Source organism: Eulemur rufifrons, chromosome 19 (genome assembly GCF_041146395.1).
Source record: "Eulemur rufifrons isolate Redbay chromosome 19, OSU_ERuf_1, whole genome shotgun sequence".
In the NCBI taxonomy this organism is placed as follows: Eukaryota; Metazoa; Chordata; class Mammalia; order Primates; family Lemuridae; genus Eulemur; species Eulemur rufifrons.
The window spans coordinates 108,057,056-108,076,420 of NC_091001.1; the positions used below are offsets into that span (position 1 = coordinate 108,057,056).

General features: G+C 33.5%; 1 protein-coding gene across 1 annotated transcript in view; it reads left to right on the forward strand.

Annotated features, from left to right (window-relative positions):
• The window catches only part of ROCK2 (Rho associated coiled-coil containing protein kinase 2), a 119,492-nt gene extending 103,964 nt beyond the window's left edge, over positions 1-15,528 (forward strand). The window contains exons 24-33 of the mRNA XM_069495157.1: positions 822-915; positions 1,017-1,111; positions 1,882-2,061; positions 2,244-2,412; positions 4,278-4,348; positions 4,960-5,048; positions 5,380-5,458; positions 6,529-6,790; positions 6,878-7,091; positions 15,106-15,528. Of these exons, the coding sequence (XP_069351258.1) occupies positions 822-915; positions 1,017-1,111; positions 1,882-2,061; positions 2,244-2,412; positions 4,278-4,348; positions 4,960-5,048; positions 5,380-5,458; positions 6,529-6,790; positions 6,878-7,091; positions 15,106-15,109 (1,257 nt within the window). The 3' untranslated portion in view covers positions 15,110-15,528. The remainder of the gene's footprint in view (positions 1-821; positions 916-1,016; positions 1,112-1,881; positions 2,062-2,243; positions 2,413-4,277; positions 4,349-4,959; positions 5,049-5,379; positions 5,459-6,528; positions 6,791-6,877; positions 7,092-15,105) is intronic.
• Positions 15,529-19,365: the final 3,837 nt, after the last annotated feature.

Genomic DNA, 19,365 nt, shown 5'->3' on the forward strand with positions numbered 1-19,365 from the left:
CCCCATCCTCAACTTCCCAAAGTGAAGAGATTACAGGCGTGAGCCCCTGCACCTGGCCCAAATGTCTTATTAGTAGACGAATGAATGGATACATTAAATGTGGTAGAAGGTGGAACTAACTATGTCAGTTAAAATGAATTAGTTAGATCTTTATATATATCAGCAATTTAATTCTTTAATGTATTGAGTGAAAACAGTTACAAAGAAATAAATGCAGTATGATTGGAAATCACATAAAACCACACTATGTATTGTTTCAGATATATGTAATAAAACACAATTATAGGTGAAAAAGGTGAATACAGTTTATAATACAGTTTATCACAAGGACAAGAAGCGTAGCAATGGATATACTTAGAAAAACAAGAGGGGCCGGGTGCGGTGGCTCAAGCTTGTAATCCAAGCACTCTGGGAGGCCAAGGCGGGCGGGTCATTTGAGCTCAGGGGTTCGAAACCAGCCTGAGCAAGAGCGAGACCCCATCTCTACTAAAAAATAAAAATAAATAAAAAAGAAATTAGCTAGACAACTAAAAATATATAGAAAAAATTAGCCAGGCATGGTGGCACATGCCTGTAGTCCCAGCTACTCAGGAGGCTGAGGCAGTAGGATCGCTTGAGCCCAGGAGTTTGAGGTTGCTGTGAGCTAGGCTGACGCCACACACTCTAGCCAGGGTGACAGAGCGGGACTCTGCCTCAAAAAAAAGAAAAAAGAAAAACGAGGTTCAATAACATCACAGGATATTTTCGATTTTAATTGTTGTTTTATAACTTAAATTTTGTAAACAGGGATGTGATTTTTTTTTTCAACTTTAATTTCTTAGCTTGAAGAAACTAATAGGACACTAACTAGTGATGTTGCCAATCTTGCAAATGAGAAAGAAGAATTAAATAATAAATTGAAGGATGCTCAAGAGCGTATGTATTAACAAAGACCAAAGTTAATTTTTAATATACCTAGTATTTATCAGTTGCTATAATTGGTATCAATAAAATTTTTAAATTTTTCCGTGTTTCAGAACTGTCAAGGTTGAAAGATGAAGAGATAAGTGCAGCAGCTATTAAAGCACAGTTTGAGAAACAGCTGTTAACAGAAAGAACACTCAAAACTCAAGTATGTATAATAGAATCTAAATATGATTTTGAATTTTGTTTTAGTTTATCTCTTCTAGCATTACAAATTAGAAGCAATAGTCATTGAATGTATCAATATTTGTGAACAGTCAGAATTACTGATTTTTGCCAGGTTGGGAGAAGTTAGATTTGATTAATATTGTCCAGTTTAACGTCTACTAAATTTTTCTGTAATTTTTCCATATGGAACCACATTCTCTCCCAACTTTTCATTGTGATTTAGTAAGTTTTTCTGCTTTTAAGGAACTATAGGGAATGACCATTTGCCGACAGCTTGAAAGGGTGAGTCTGAAAAGGCACCTGTAATTATTGGCCACCCCTCGGCCAACTCCCACAATTGTGTATACAGCTCAAAGGCATGTGGGTACTAGGTACACTTCGCTGTTGTTGGACATAGTGTATTTTATTAATGTGATGCCAGTGCAAAATTTTGTTTTAGAGTAAAAGAAGAAAGATCTGCCTGTTAAAGTTTCTTTTGGAACTAAAAAATCATAGCAAGTGACATCAGATCAAACCTATAAATATTTAAAATTACAGTTCTCAGAAAAACATGTAAAAAACTAACAGTATAGAATGGAGGTAGATGATGAGTAATGAAGGTATATTATTTCAATAATATGGAATGTTTCTTTGTAGCCCTGTGTATAGGGAAGAAGATTATTAGTGATTGTATAACTTGCTATTGATGAGTTACTTAGAAATCATCAATGTATTTTATTTTATTTACATACTTATTTTTATGTTTTTAAGGCTGTGAATAAATTGGCTGAGATCATGAATCGAAAAGAACCTGTCAAGCGTGGAAGTGACACAGATGTGCGGAGAAAAGAGAAGGAGAATAGAAAGCTACATATGGAGCTTAAATCTGAACGCGAAAAATTGACCCAGCAGATGATCAAGTATCAGAAAGAGCTGAATGAAATGCAGGCCGTAAGAATACTTTCTGGACTCTAGATTAAAGACTTCTTTTTAAGAAGTGGAATTATTTTCATGTTTGTGTGTATTTCACTGGTAGAACATTTCTATTACTTAATAATTATTATTATTGAACCAAGAAGCAAAATTATGAGATATATTGCATCCATTTTATTTGTTAATTTAATTTCTTATAGCAAATAGCTGAAGAAAGCCAGATTCGAATTGAACTGCAGATGACACTGGACAGTAAAGACAGTGACATTGAGCAGCTGCGGTCACAGCTCCAGGCCTTGCATATTGGTCTGGATAGTTCCAGTATAGGCAGTGGACCAGGGGATGCTGAGGCAGATGATGGGTTTCCAGGTACAGATTTGCTTTCTTCCCTCCTGTTTGTCTTTAATATAAGTCAGTAGATTTCTTTAAGTCCTGTGACTGACTGCTCTGGAGGAAAAATGTTTGTCATTTTTTAAAGGGAAAACCTATACTTTAGAGTGGGGATTCAAATAACATTTTAGAATTATTTTATTTATTGGTTTTTGACAAACTTTTTCAGAAACATGCAAAAGAAAACTCCACGTGTTTAGTTATGTAAATTAACTCATTATATATTATAGTAGCTCTCTTTTTAAGCTTTCATTTTATTTTCTCTTCTTTCTGCATTCTTACGTGTATGTTGGGTGTGTAGTTCATATCACTCAATCACACACTATGGAATCCATGTCATTCACCTACCAGCGTTCCTCTACTTCTCTCAATATTGCCACTAAGCCTTCCAGTTCTCACATGCTCCTTGACTCTGACTCTGACCCTGACTCTGACTCAGAAGAAGAACCTTTGCCTTACTTACCCATTTCAACGGAACCTAATGGTACAGGTGATATCCTGAAAATCTTTTCATCTTTAGCGTTTTTTGTACTACCCTTGATTTTAGCCTTTTTGAAAAATTTTTATAACATTAACTAATATTCACTAACTCTAACATGTTGCCCTATACTCAATTAAAAATAAACTTCTGCATGAACAAAGAATTTGTTTTTCAGGTATTTACATATGGCATTACTATTGTAATTGTGATAGGTCATTTATTTTGCTAACTTAACAAGAATGGAGCAGTACATTATATCGCTTAAGAATGCATGGTTTCACTACTTGTTTTAGCAGTTTCAACCAAGAAGAATTTCCTTACAAAGTTTAATATCAGGAGTTGACAGTACAGAAAAAGGCATGTAGACCGTTTCAGAGGATATTAGGTTTTTATTGAGTGCTTACCTAGTCACATTGGTCTAGGCCTTAAAAGAGAATATGAAGCAATTTGGGCTGATCTTTACCCTGAAAGGGCTTTTAGTTTCAATTAAAAAACCAGAGGGTTTCTTCATTTAATATCAAAGAGGCATCTCTGTGTGATCTTTCAAGACTTCAATTTCCTCATCAAAATTAAGGGTATAATTCCTGTTCTGTGGGGAGGATTGAAGAAAATTTTTGTAAAGCATCTAAGCACAGTTGACACACAGTAGATGTTAAATAAGTGATAGCTACTTTTACTATTGTTAATAGAATAACCTCCCAAAATGCTATTTCACTTATTTCATTAAAAGATACTGATCACATACCATTTAGGATAAATTCCAAGGATTCAGACACTTTCCTTTGTTGAACTGGAATTTTATTGATTTTGATATTTTGGAATATAGATATCTTTTGGTTATATTGCCACTCATTAACTAAATTTGTATAATTTATACAATTTTACTATGGCCATTCTAAAATTCCATTTTCTCTGAACATATAATTATTTAAAATGTTTTCTCCTCAAAGATGTGCACTTTTTCTATAGTTAGGCCTTCTTCCAAAGGAAAAATAAAAGGTTCTAATCTAATGCTGGTGGGCCAGTGACAACCGAGAGCTGCTGCTGCTGCTGCCTGTTTTTTTGTTTTTTTGTTTTGCAACTTTTCTCCTGAATTTTGCAAATGCATGAATTTAATCAGTAGGATATTTGACTTTATAAAAACTATAGAATATCTATTTCCAATGTGATATAATGTAGATTTTGTTTTGGATTACATAACTTGTGTCTACTGATCCTATGCTATTATTGTATCCTAGATAATTTACAGTGATAAATTCTGAAAGGCTTACTTGATTTCTGACTTCCATTTAAAATTTTATTAAATTCCTTGTCAAAGGAAAATCGTTACATATATACTTATATCTTATGCTTTTATTTATAGAGTCAAGATTGGAAGGATGGCTTTCATTGCCTGTGAGAAACAACACTAAGAAATTTGGATGGGTTAAAAAGGTAATTGGTACTTTCGAATATGGTTTTTATTATTTTTTTGTTTTGTTTTGTTGTTTTGCTTTTGGTGTAACTCCAACCATTGGATTTACATGACTGGAACTTCTAGACACATAAAACTTGTTTATACTTTATGATTTGGAATGATGTTATTTTATTTATCTTTGTAAAAACTTGTTTTTTCTTCATGTGTTATTAATAAGACAGGTTTTGTTAGGAAAATATAAGCCTGTTGATCTTGGTGCTTTTGCTGTTTGGGAAAACAACTCTGAATATGATTTTTAAAAAAGACACCTTTATTTCTTTTCCTCTGTTACTATGATTATCGATGTTATTATGTTCATTTTTGATAAGGTTACTAATGCTGTTAGATCCCAAAGCTAAGTAAGTCCAAAAAATGTTCGACTTTACCCTCTCCCCCCCATTTGCTTATTTAAAATATCTACAAACAAAACTTATTTTAAGGAAACTTTCCTAAAGATACATTAAATACTTTTTAGTTACTTAGGTATTTTATATGATTTTATTGCCAATATAGAATTTATTTTCAAAGAAAATCAGTAAGGTATATAATAACTTGAGTCATTGATTTCTTTCCTCCCTCTTTTTAACAGTATGTGATTGTAAGCAGTAAGAAGATTCTTTTCTATGACAGTGAACAAGATAAAGAACAATCTAACCCTTACATGGTTTTAGATATTGAGTAAGTGTTTTTATTAGAATATTTAGGAACTGTATCTTTTCTCATCTTTTAAAGTATGGTAAGAGAGTAACAATTAATGTAATTTCTTAGCCATGTAAGAACTATAGTATAGCTCCTCCCATACTGTTGTTACATTTTCTTGCAATTTGCTTTGTACAGATGAAAGAAATCGCTAAAAATCTTAAGTAATGATTGAATTAATAGAATAAGATATTCGGTAAGCTCCTAACATGGGTCAAAGTAGTTAATTTTTAATTTCTGAGTTAAGTATAGATTAATATAATTTGATCCTTGGGTAATATTTTATTTATTTCTTCAAAATCTTTCCTAGCAAGTTATTTCATGTCCGACCAGTTACACAGACAGATGTATATAGAGCAGATGCTAAAGAAATTCCAAGGATATTCCAGGTAAACATAGTTTTATTTTGTTTTTGTTTGTTTGTTTGATTTTATTTTATTTTTTTCACCTAAGTTATGATATGACAGATCAAATTTCTTTATTTTTTGGCCTTCTTCAGATTACCTTTCTGTTTCAGTCCTATTTAAAAATGATTTTTTATTTTGTGACTCTTGTTCTGTTTGGATACATCTTCATTCCGCTTACCATTTTAATTGTTAAAGTCTGTAGTGTATTTATATCATGTTTCTGGCCTTTGCTGTATTTTTAAGGTTGGTTATAATTTTTTTAAGCATGAGCTTTTTCCTTCTGTTTTCAATTTTGTGTTCAGCTCTCTAGAAAGTTAAAAAAAATTGCTTATGGAGTTAAATTTTGTACCTGGTATCCCTTTTACTTCTGATTTAAAATAAAGCCAAATAACTTCCCTTTACTGCTTTCATTTTAAAATTAGTCAATCTAACAATTAGTTACTCAGTTTTTCTGTATAAAAGCCATTGTGCTTGGTGTGCTATTTGGGAGTTGGCCCCTTGTTTTCTGGATGCTTGTAATGTTTATTCATAGTATTTTACACATCCTTTCCTCTTTTTTTCCCTCCCTCTACTCTCCAAATACAGATCTTTTAAAATGTAGCTGTGCTTACAGCTATCACACAGGTTTCTGTTCTTAAGAATTATAACACACCAATTAGTATAATTGCCACATTTCTTCAGGCAATTGTTTTGAATGATCTCTCTCAAAAAACTTTCTAACACTTATGAAGTGCAAATTTACCTTTTGCTGGGCTGATAGTGTTGCTAAAGCATAGTAAAATACAGAGAAAATAAGGAGGCAGCATTTGAACAGGATCAGTTCTTTTGAAATGTGAACCAAAGTGACCGTCTGATGTCTTTTCTTACAGAAGCTCTTGATTAGGCAGAGCCTGCGTAGGTTTTGACTTCAAATGCATTTTCTTTTCACCGAATAATTAAGACTAATTTTACTTTATACTATCAGACTGGTTACTACATAAAAAATATGTTTGGAATCATTGTTTTGTTTTGTTTATTTGGTTTTTTTTTTTTTTTTTTTTTACTGTTTATAGATTCTATATGCCAATGAAGGAGAAAGTAAGAAGGAACAAGAATTTCCAGTGGAGCCAGTTGGAGAAAAATCTAATTATATTTGCCACAAAGGACATGAGTTTATTCCTACTCTTTATCATTTCCCAACCAACTGTGAGGCTTGTATGAAGCCACTGTGGCATATGTTTAAACCTCCTCCTGCTTTAGAGTGCCGTCGCTGCCACATTAAATGCCATAAAGATCACATGGATAAAAAGGAGGAGATTATAGCACCTTGTAAAGGTAACTAGTAAATTGCTCACTCCATCGATTTTATTTATGTTCAGATCATTTTAAGCACATTAACTTTTTTCATATATTTCTTTATAGTGTATTATGATATTTCAACGGCAAAGAATCTATTGTTATTAGCAAATTCTACAGAAGAGCAGCAAAAGTGGGTTAGTCGGTTGGTAAAAAAGATACCTAAAAAGCCCCCAGCTCCAGACCCGTTTGCACGGTCATCTCCTAGAACTTCGATGAAGATACAACCAAACCAGTCTGTTAGACGGCCAAGTCGACAGCTTGCCCCGAACAAACCAAGGTAATAAATTAAAATGTGGTTAAAATTAAAGTCTATTAAAATATTTTGCTATTTATAGTCAAACTACAAGTTTTCCTAATTAGTTTTCCTTTGGTTGGTATTTAAATTTTAGAGCCATGGAATACCAAATGTTTGAAACTATTTTAGTGTGCATGTCTCATTCATTGATTTGGATGAAAGTGACATAAATTTATTTGCTAAATCAAACACATACATTAAATTCAACCAAAAATCTATAAAGCGTTCATTTTTGTCATGTTTAGGTATATAGTCAGCCCTCACTTAACGTCCACAGGTTCTTGGAAACTTCCAACGACTAAAGTTGTTTCCTTCAAAGTTGTTTCATTATAACACTGATGAGAAAAGAAATGATTTTGTTGCACTTCATTTCACTTAAAGTCACAGTTTCCAAGAACCTACCAACAACATTAAGTGTGGACTGACTGTATAATCATGCTACTTTCAGCTTTTGTAAGTGCTTTGACTAATGTAGTGATTTAGGAGATAGTGTTAACATTGCATACAAGGCTGGATTCAGTGGCTCACATCTGTAATCCCAGCACTTTGGGAGGCTGAGGCAGGAGGATCACTTGAGGCGAGTAGTTCGAGACCAGCCTGGGCAACATAGTGAGACCCTGTCTCCACAAAAAAATTAAGCAGGCATGGTGATGCAGTTGGGAGGCTGAGGTGGGAGGATCACTTGAAACCAAGAGTTTGAGGCTGCAGTGAGCTATAATCATGCCACTGCACTCCAGCCTGGGTAATAGAGCAAGACCCTGTCTCAAAGAAAAAAAAAAATATTGCACCCAGACCCTCAAGTGTCAAGTGTGTACACTGCGTTTCATGATCAAACGTTTTTATATTAGGTGACTTGGGAAGCAGGAGCTGATCTCAATTTCAAATCCATACAGTTAAATAGTAACTCAAGTTGTGATTTAGAGAAAAATATAAACCATCTCTAAAAATGCAAATATTAACTAATGGGTAAAGTGGGTATTACTTGGAATTGAGGTGGAGTTAGGAACATTGGAGGAAAGTGAGGTATGATCATTATGCACAAAAACAATTTGATGGAGCCATTTTCATATGGCTATGTTAAAGTCATTTAATTAAGTATCTTGATTCAGAATAGCCATTTATTGGCTTACTAGATACTACAGCGTTTATAAACATTGTTATTCATTGAACATGGAGTGAACTTGAGGATTTGGTTAGCTAGAGGAAAAAGTTACACTTAGATCAGGTATCTAATTTCAGGTATCCTTTTTGTTCCCTAACACAGGACCTTCAGTATTCGAATAATGATGTGCATTGGCTGTATTATCAGAAATCTTATTCTAACCACAAATATCTTATACGAGCTTTCTTGAAACTAGAAGGAAGTAATTTAGAATGGCAAAGGTAGAATTGGTGTTTCAGCAGTGAAAATGTTGAATATTTTGTGTGAGGTATGATAAAACTAAATATTATAAAATTAGTGATTATTGATAGTAATTAAGCTAAAGAAACTCAGAGTTCAGAGACACTGAAGGCCATTCAACATGCCTTGTACAAAACTTCTAAAAATTAAGTTCCTGTTATTAATGTTGTAAAATTATTGATGCATAAATGCTGTTTTAATACCTTATAATATATAGTACTTTTCAGCTTCTAAAGTGCTTACATATATATTCTATTCTCTCATTTAAATTCTTGTGTATTCTCTTATTTGATCTTTAAAATAGTCCTATGGAGTAGAACAGGTATTGTTATCTTTCTTTTTGATTGAGACTCCAGAAGGGCAGTTTTTTTAGATCCAGGACTGTAACAGCGCCAATCCTCTCTATATATTTTTTCTTTTGTGCTATTTGAGAAGTTAATGATTTCTCTGTGTATCATAACATATAGAATTAGTTTATGAAGCAATTTTCAGACCAAACGAGGCATGCCCCGAATTATGTAACAGTCTGTTTTCATGTTCACTGACTTACACTTTCCTTGCTCCCTGCCCCAAATCAGCATTGTGATGTGTTTGAAAGCACATTTACTTTTGATTTTTGTTACTTTTTTTTTTTTTTTAAACTTCTGGCCCTGCCCTTTGAATCATTCTTCGTTGATTTTTTTAAAAATTTTGTCATAGCAATAGTAAGTTATAAGGATTTCTTTCTCTCATCTCGCAACTGTGCGTGTAGATAAAACTAATATCAAGACTGACTGTAAAATGTATAGGGTACATTTTGTGACAATTTTTTATTTAATATACTCTTTGAAATCCTAAATGTAAAGAGCACATTTAAAATCTAATTTGGATTTTGTTGTGCCTCTGCAACATTATTTCCGTTGTTTTTGACATTTGAGTCTTCATTGCTTCATTAACTCATAAAATTGTATCTGTGTCTCTGACATGAATCAGCAACCTACAGTGTGCATTCCATTTTGAATGTCACATTTTAGGAGTCATGTATACAAACTGGAGGGTATGAAGAAGAGAATAACCAAGTGGCAGTGGGTCATTTGAAAGTATTATACATATAGCAAGGGAAGGAGCTAAGAATAGTTTGCCTTCTGAAGAAATTATTTGAAAGTGTGAGAGATCGTAAAAAGCACCAAACATTTAAAGAACCTTTTCTTGGAAGAGGTATAAGAATAAGAACCGATCAGAGAGACAAATTTTCAACCACATTTTGTAATATTATTCTAGAGAGGAGTCAAGCTTCAGACTAGATGGCCTTTAACACTCTACAAGATTTATAACATATTCCTGTATACAAATGGGTAGAGCTGTTAAAGGATCATCCAAGAAAACATAGGGACAGAATGTCTGGTATATATCAGCAATGATTTAATATGTAGCTCCTCCTTTGAGTTTATTTAATATTAGCCTTAGCACTAGTCAATCTAGTTTCATTTGAACTAATTAACATGGTATCCTTCTTAAAGCAAATGTCTGGCTTTGTCAGACCCACCAAATCTATACATTTATATACACACTGAAACATATACCCATGAACACTCACCTAATCATTTTTTGGTAACTTTTCCTCAGTATCTTTCTTTGTTAACAACTGTACCATTACATGTTTCCTTTGGCTTCTGTGACATTCCTGGTTCTGATCCTCCTCTTAACTCCCTTTGCAGCACTTCCCATTTTCTGTAGTTGTGAAGTGTTTTAAAGTAATGGATAAGTGTTAGCTATTATCATTACACAAAATAACATTTTTGAGTACTTATAATATGCCAGGCACTCTTCTGAGAGCTTTAACTACACTAACTTATTTATCCTCAGAACGACCCCGTGAGGTAGCTATTAATATCTCCATTCAACAGATGAAGAAGATAAGGCACAGAAAGATTGTGTGCCCAAGGTCACATAGCTAATAAGTGGCAGAGCCATGAATTTAGGTCCAGACAGTCTAGTTCCAGAGCCTGCACTTTCATCTGTAATACTCCAGTGCATCATAGTGATGTGAGTAGAACTTAATTGACAGCTTATAAAACATAATGTGTAGAAATGCCATTCTAGAGGAATGTTTTCTTAGTAGTTTTGAATTAAAACGCTATGCTAAAAAACTAGCAATTTGTGAATAAAATGCTAATTTTTCATTAAGACAATTTGCAGAGATCCTAGTTTGTTTCAATGTAAGACACAAAATATCGGTCTGGCTAGAGGGCATTTCTCTTTATTTTTCTTTTAACGATCTTTTTTAAAAATGCAACACCTAAGTCATACAGAAAAATATAAAACAAAAATGTAACAAATGCTCATTTATCCAGTTTTAAGAAATAAAACATGCCAACACAGTTAAAACTTAAGGGTGAGGGTAGCTATTATGTCATTATTACCTTATCTTTGTTCTTTTCCATTTCTAATATTAGAAAATTAACAGACTATTTGGGAAAAAATAATAAAGTTATATACAACTTGAAGTGTGAAAAATCCATAAATGAAGCCAAAGAGAATAGGTGAATATGAATGAATATGTATCCGATCTTGGAATGGAGAAGAACTTCCAAAGAATAAAACAAAAGAAGAAAACAGAGTCAAAGATTGACTACCTCAAAATATAAAGCCTTGTAAATTTTTAGAACACCATGTATTTATAATATACATGAGAGAGATCCATATAAAGAGTTCTTATAAATCATTAAGGAAAAAAAAGATTGCCTTATCCCAATATAACATTAGTGAGGAATATGCAGGCATTACTATGAAATAGCAGTTAAATGTAAAAAAAAAAAAAAAATGATCAGCCTGATTACAGTGGTCCTCCCTTATCTCGTGGGCAGTACATTCCAAGACCCTCAGTGGATGCCTGAAACCACAGATAGTACCAACCCCTATACATACCATGTTTTTTCAGTCTGATAACCAAGACTACTACTAAGTGACTAACAGGCAGGTGGCATCTACAGGACAGATACGATGGACAAAGGGATGATTCGTGTTCCAAGCAGATGACATGAGATTTCATCACCCTATTCAGGATGGCATGCAGTTTAAAACTTATGAATTGTTATTTCAGAAGTTTTCCATTTAATATTTTCAGAGCATGGTTGACCACTGGTAACTGAAACCACAGAAAGTGAAACCGTGGATAAGGAAGGACAACTGTATTAAAAAAATTAAAATTACGTTAAAACTATAACATAAAACCATTTTTCACCTGCCAAACTGGCAAGGGTTAAGAAACTTACTATTGGCAAGATACAGAAATGGACACTTCTTGTATTGCTGGTAGAACTGAAAATTAAATGGACCCTTTTTCTGAAGCGTCTTTGACAAGTTCCCCAGGCCTGCAGCATATCCCTAGTGACCAGTTAACAGAGGAGACAGGCGGGCAAGCAGACACAGCACTGTGTACGATGTTGCTTATAATAGACACATGAACGGTGGTTACGGGGAAACAAAGCAGGGAGAATTCTGCCTGAGGACATTAAGAAAGGTCTCAAAAACTGGAAGATTGATAATTTTACAGGCAAATAAATAAGGAAAAAGCCAATTCCAGGCAAAATGTCATGTGTGGAGTTGTCAGAATTACTTATGTTTGTAATTTTGTGTTGGATTGGGCGAGGGTGACAGCAGGGAGTGGGAGTAGATAACATAACACTGGAGAGAAAACTTTGAACCTGACTGAAAAGGACCGTGTACACTAGGCTAAGGAGTTTTGATTTTGTTCTACAAGTAAAAGTCTTTCAATTAGGGATTGGTATGTTCAGACTTAAGGAGATCCGAAACTGAGTACTGACAGTGAAAAAGGAGAGAAGAAACCTGGATTCAGAGAGATTTCTTAAGTCTAAATAACTAGAATTAGGTGACCGATTGGAAGGGGATGGGGGAGAAGTTTTAGGGGAAGTCTGTATGCACTGCATTAATATCTAGCAATTGGAATTGTAAATTCGAGATCGTGACGCCAGCACACACCTCAAAGGTTTTGGAAGGATATGCAATGCAGATTTCTCATCAAGCAGCCAAGCTGGGGCATGGATACCCTGGAAGGCCTGCAGGTCTCAGCCTGCCAGGCAGGAGAGCTGAAACCACAGCTAAAATTTCCTTTATATTTAAAAATGCATAGAAAAATTAATGTACACTAGGCTATGATATGTATTAAGTGAACAAGTAATTATATCTAAGTTTGTGTGTTTTCTCAAATATTGTTCTGTGTTCAGCACATTTGAAAAAAGTAATCTGAGTAGTTTCTTTACTTTTAAATTAGGGTAATTATCCATCAACCTACTCTTGTCAGTGTTTCTCAATGTTAACCAGCTGCATCAGAAATCACCTCAGGTTTTTTATTTAAAAATGCAAATATTTGGGCCCCATCTTCTGTCCAGTCATATCAAAATCTCTTGGGATGAGACCTGGTAATATGCATTATAGAAAGTGCTCAGTAAATCATATACACTAAAGTTTAAGAACTGAGGCTTTGGGGACCAGATGAGTTTCTTGGCACAAGTTGATTCATGAACAACCACAGTTATTTATAAATGATGAAAGATTACTCCTATTTTTTAAAACAAAAATGATTGCAATATTACAGTTCAGGTTATTGGATTGGAAAGAAAAGACCACATATAACCCAGCACTAAGTCCAATTTATTTAGCTGAGAGAAGTTGCTGATGCTACTTATATGTATCCCTGGCGGCTTGTCCATAGTTTTTCATATGTAGAGCATAGCTGTTGGTGAGCCTTTGAGCAGGACCTGCTAGAATTCAAAAAGCTGTGTTCTTACTATTTTATTCCCTTTTTATACTATGGCTTATGGGGTAATGATGGAAAAATGTGAGCTGGCTGGTAATCTAACCACTTTTGTGAAGGGAATATTAACAAATGCTGGGCTTTCATAGTTGTCAAGCCAAACTAGGCATCAGGATGGTCACATCTTTACCTGGGGTACAGGAGTGATGAGGGGGGAGCACTTTGTGTCTTATTATCCCAAATATTATCTCTGTCTTCAGTTCTCTGGTATTCTGAAAAGGATACCTGGCCAACAAGTTGTATGTAATTACATATAAAGGGAAAGTTTTCCCTGTGTGCTTTCTATCTTAGTTTTAATCATGTTGTTATCTATGAAGGGAAAATTAAAATGTTTACAGCATATCCAAAGTATGATTTCTAGGTCATAGCATTAAGCTGCAATTTCTAAAGAATGTTACAGTATAAATTTGCAAACCTCCTATTGCAGATTGCTTGATTTGGCATTTAAAGACTGGGATTGGTCATTTGATGATGTTGATGGTGGTGATGATGATGACGATGTTTTTGATTTCTGAAGAAATAAATGGGGTAAATCAAAAAAATGAAAAATGAGTTATTTTAGTACTTCTACATAGTGCATGTGGTTTGCACTTGGGCTTTCATTATTTTTGACTAGTTTTGAAAATTTATAAAGTTGTTAATAGTATATAGTTAAAAAAGTAGTTTTCAGACACGTTTCTAACTGAAATTGCCATGTTAAGTATAAAAGTGAAATGCTATGTTCAGATTCTTTATAAATTTCCAGTACAGTTGGAATTAAAATTTTTTATTTTAGGAATGAAACATGTAGAAACCACAAAAGGAGTTAATTCTGTATTCATTCCATATTCAGAGGAGAATTTGCAATGTTTTCAAGTTCCTACAACTGTACTACTTTGTGAACATAGCATGGGATTCCTTTCTTCATCTCGCTCTCCTTCCTTCCTCTGTCTTTCCAACTTGCAAGAATTGAAACTATAAAAACTTTATAAGTCTAATGAGTGCTATGAAATTGTTATTTCTGATTTGGCTTTTGTGTGTGTGATGCTGTGAAATGTTTGCTTTGTGAGAATTTAATGTTACCCTTGCTGAAGAATGTTAATAGTATTGCTGTGAAAACTCTTGTGCTTTTAGAAAATGTGAAATAGTTTGGTTAGTAGTGCCTAAAGGAGATGTGAATGAAAGTTGAGCCTCATGACTTAAACCTTTTACATAGGATGGTTTTAAAAGAAGTAATGTGTGTCTTAACCTAAGTAAGCATGTTGCAAAACATAAAGCATGTACTATTGGGATCTGTTTATAACCTGGTAAGCAGAGTACCTTTGCATCTATTTACTATAACATATTTGTTCCTGTTTTATAGATAAGAAAAAATGTGGCTGAGGGTCAAACAGCCAACTAGAACCTGGTCCCTAAGTCCACTGCTGTTTCAGCTACATAGGCAGCTAGCAGTTAAACACCAAATCAAACTTCTATTCAGAGTTATTCTGTGGCATATCATTAAATAAGTCTAATAGCTAATTAACCATATTAAAACTTGTGTGTAATGTTTGTAGCCAATATGGAACTTTCAAAGTCCATATATTAAAGAATATAATTGCCATGTACCTAAAAATAAGAAAAGTAATAAGAATGCTTATGCATGATTTAGGTGTTAAAAATATAGTAGCAGGAAGACAGTATAATTTAATAATGTGAATGGAATGCCTTTTCAAGGAATTTAACAACCTCTTAAATTATTTCAGCTATTATACAACTTAAATTGTTATCAGTTAACTTTATTTTTCCTTTCTTTTCAGCTAACTGCCTTCTGTGAAAGCAGTCATTATTCAAGGTGATCGTATTCTTCCAGTTAAAACAGGACTGAAATATGATGGCCCAAAATTTCTTAAAAAGCTATATTTTCCTGAGAGACTGATAAATACACATATACATATATGTTCCTTTTTTCCCTGTAATATAAATGAAAAATTTTGGAGAGATTTCTTGGGCTCCTTTGAAGCAGCAAATTGATTGAACCAACCATGATTGGTTAATAGAGTAAGGATATCATGTGCAACTCTTCCAAACTCATTTCATAAAGCTCTCTTAGCAGTCACTCACACTACATTGCACAAAAGGATTGAGAAGACTTAAAGTTTAAAGAAATCATCTTTTCAGCTTCAATAGTGAGATTTCACCAGCACATTTACCAGAAGAATCTGGAAATGGATTCCACTACAGTGATACTGACTGCATCATTCAGAAGTGACCATTATACTGTGTATATATATATATATATATTTAAAAAACCATATATATATATAGTACTGTAATACTGCAAGAGGGTTTTTTAAACTTCCCACTTTATTTTTTATATACATTAATCAGATATCATTACTTACTGCAGTTGCAACTATGCACTTGTATAAAGCCATAATGTTGGAGTTTATATCACTCATTCATATGTACCTGATGGAAGCTGCATGTTCGTGTTTAAGCAGTTACTGTAACAAGAAGTTTGAAGTTAATTTTATCAGTTTCCTAATGCTTCATGATAGGCAACTTCACCCATTTTGAATGCCTTAATTTAATTTTATTTCAAAGTCTCAGCCCTTTTCTGTATTAAAAAAAAAAGTGTTTACCAGCTCTTAGGATGCAAACTTGCTTTGTGGAAGAAAAATAGTGCACTATTTTTACACATAATAGTTATATCAACGTCAGCTTATTTTGATTGTATAACAAAATTTTTTTAAAGTATTGGTTATAGAAACAATAATGGATAGTATTAGAACTAATATATCGTTGATGTGTATGTATTATTCATCCAACCCTTTTTACAGACCTCAGTGTTAGTCTGTGACTACAAAATGTTTGCTTTGCTTTGAATTTGTTGGCTACCCTAGATGTGCTTTTATTTCTGGTAAAGACATTTGTAATTATCTTGACATTCACACTCAAGATTCAAAAATTATCGCAAATATAAAGAAAACTAAGACATACTGTAGATATATTTTAAATATTTAAATGTGATCTTCAAACACACAACTGTGTATGGCAATATTTCAGTATTGGGTTAAGAAAAAACTGATAACTGGGAAGAAGTGGCCTCAAAGGCACTTAGTTTGATTTTCATTTTTTAAATGCTGTTAAAGTTACAGTTTAGGCAGGACCATTCCTGTTATAATTCTCATGATCACAGATAAGTATATGTTTTATACCACAACAGTATGCAGCAATGGTAAGCATCAGGTTTTTTAAAAAAAAAAATTGTGTAGTCTTTTATCAGTCTCTCTTTATATACATACACACAGAGTTTGGTATGATGCTGAAATATATCATCTAAAATTTCAATGAAGGAAGTAGACATAATTTTCATTGATTCCCTCTGATGTCAGTATAGAGATGTTTAAAGAGTTAGATCCCCATTATAGATACTGTTGTGGAAATTGAAGAGCAGTCATTGGCCTACTGATGTACTGAAACTGAATTTTGTTATTCTTACATTATCCAGTCTGCACTCTTTTATGCTGTCTGTGCTAAAACTAGATGTGCATGCCATTTCTCTTGCAGGTGTGTTCTGCAGTTCTGGTTTTGGGGGACAGCTTTTTTTTTTTTTAAGTAAGATTAAAAAATGAAAAATATATAAAATTTATATAGAATAAATATTTCCATTCATTAGAGTTGTTAAAAGGAGACTGAATTAATATTTTATATAAAGATTTTGTTACACTATGGGAGGTTCTATCCTATTCTGAATTGGAGAGTATATATATATATATATATTTTTAATAAACTTTATTAAGGTGAAACAATTTCAAGTTTACACATGAGTAACTGCAATATTTGAGTGAAAAAGGCAGAAGTTTAAATTTTGAATGCTGTATATATTAGAGAACATGGAGAATCATGGTGTGATGCAACTGTACCAGGAAAATTAATGTGAAGTATTTGGGGGGAAAGAGATATTCTTAGGGGTGAAAAAAATCTCTCCCATGGAGATTCTTCACATTATATGGTTTGACATAAGGATTAATTAGTTTGTTTGTCCAACTAGTAGAAATGCGCTTAATAAAAAATTCTGACCTTGGGTAAGAATTTGCTTTTTACCGCATTGCCGCTTTTCTGTACATACATGAGTGCATGCACCTGTCCACATGTTCTCTTCCCCATCACTCATTAAATATGACACAACCTGATTTTGTGCCAGTTTCTCTTTTTCTTGAGGCCCCAAAGCTTCCAAGATAAATATTTATGAGACTATAAGTTGCTTATTTCTTCACACCTGATTTCTCCTAGAGCCATAAATACCTCCTATTGGGAACTAAGAACTAGTGAGTATTGGGATTTTCTTAGTTGGATTTTTTTACTTTTGTGGAGATAGTGAGACAGAAGTGGAAGGAAAACTGGTGCCGGTATTACTGTGGAAAATTAATGTATAGTGAATTTTTTTAAAGTATTAATTTAAAAAAACATGCTATCTAGAAGCAAGATTTAAAAAAAAAAATCTATTTGAAAGTTTAAAATGCTCTAGCTAACTAATGGATAAGTATACCAATAAATATAAAATAAAGTTTAATGCCTTTAAAACTAACCTGTGCTGCAATTGCACAAATCTGGCTCTGAAGGATCTACTTTGCATCAGCTTATCTGTATGTCCTGAACAAGAAGTACTCCAGATTGCCAAACCACACTTTAAGAAGTTATGCTGCTGTTTATCTGTCCTTACAGGATTCTGATGTTAAAATAGAGAAACTCAGACGTGATATTAACCTTATTGGAACATGCTTTAAATAACACGTTTAAATCTTATTTGAGCAAGTCACTTCTGAGTTTCTCAGTCTGCGTTGACACTGCTACTGACTCACCTCTCCTTTCCTGGAATAAGGCTTCAGCTTCCCTATGTTGTGAAGACACCATAGTTGAATTGTAAAGCACTTTGAAGGTAAGCACTGTGTGACAGTGCTGAATATTATGCTTGGGGGACCTCTCCCCATCTCCCTTCCCCATAATAATGAGTTTTGTTTGGAATTGTAATAAGTTATGAACTGCATGGTTTAGATAATCATAAATATTTGATCAGCTGTCCCCTCTGAACAAAAATCCTACCCCTTTTTCTTTTTTTTTTAATTTTGTTGCATCTTTGTAGTAATGTAATTGTATTTTATGCCTGCTTTTTATAAAAAAAAATAAAAGAAATGAAGACATGAGCATTTTCATACTTTTCCTATGAAGTAGTCCTGGAGTGCTGCAACCTTTTAAAATTTACCCTAAATATTTGCCTTTCTCATAAGATGGGTATAAAAGATGGGATGGAGGTAGCAAACAAGTCTTGCAACTGAAGCTATGGAGTCGTGTGATTCTTCTGCCCTGTCATTTAGTCCTTGGAGAAATACAAAATAGAATTTCAACCAGGAGCCTGTCTCTGATTTGATTTGGGTATTTTAATGGGGACACAAACCTAACAATCTCATTTGAGCTGGTGAGGATAGGGACAGAGGCAGGTGTCTCTTTTGTCAGGAAATAGTTTGCTGATTGATAGGTGGTTTTCTAGACAGTATCTCTGGTAATCACTGGGTTCTTTTCTAGGACACTTATTTGCTATATGGTCTTGGGCAGGTTATTCACGCTGAGCCTCTGTGTTTTCATCTGTAAAATGGAGATTGTGTCTACTTTATAGGATCATTGTGGGATTAAATATGAAAATGTGTGTGAAATATCTGGAATAGCTCAAATGTTTGTTTTCTCCCAAAGGAGGAAAAACAGAGACCGCTTCACGTAAGTATGTTCTTAAAGGAGTTGCTTTAAGCAATGACAAAGTACTAATAAACTATATCTAAATTATTTGTTGGAATAAAAATAATTTGTATTTATACTGATGGTCAGATTATAACTGCAAATGAGAAAAGATTAACTTATATCTTTTAAAAATGACATCTTGATCCAAACTACAGGATGAATGATTTATTTTTAGATACCATGTTTCTCTTCCTGCCGGTCCCAACCAGTAGTTCTAAAAGGATTAACCACAGTTTGTTTAAAAACTATACCTTACATAACAAAATTAGTCCTGTTAAAAC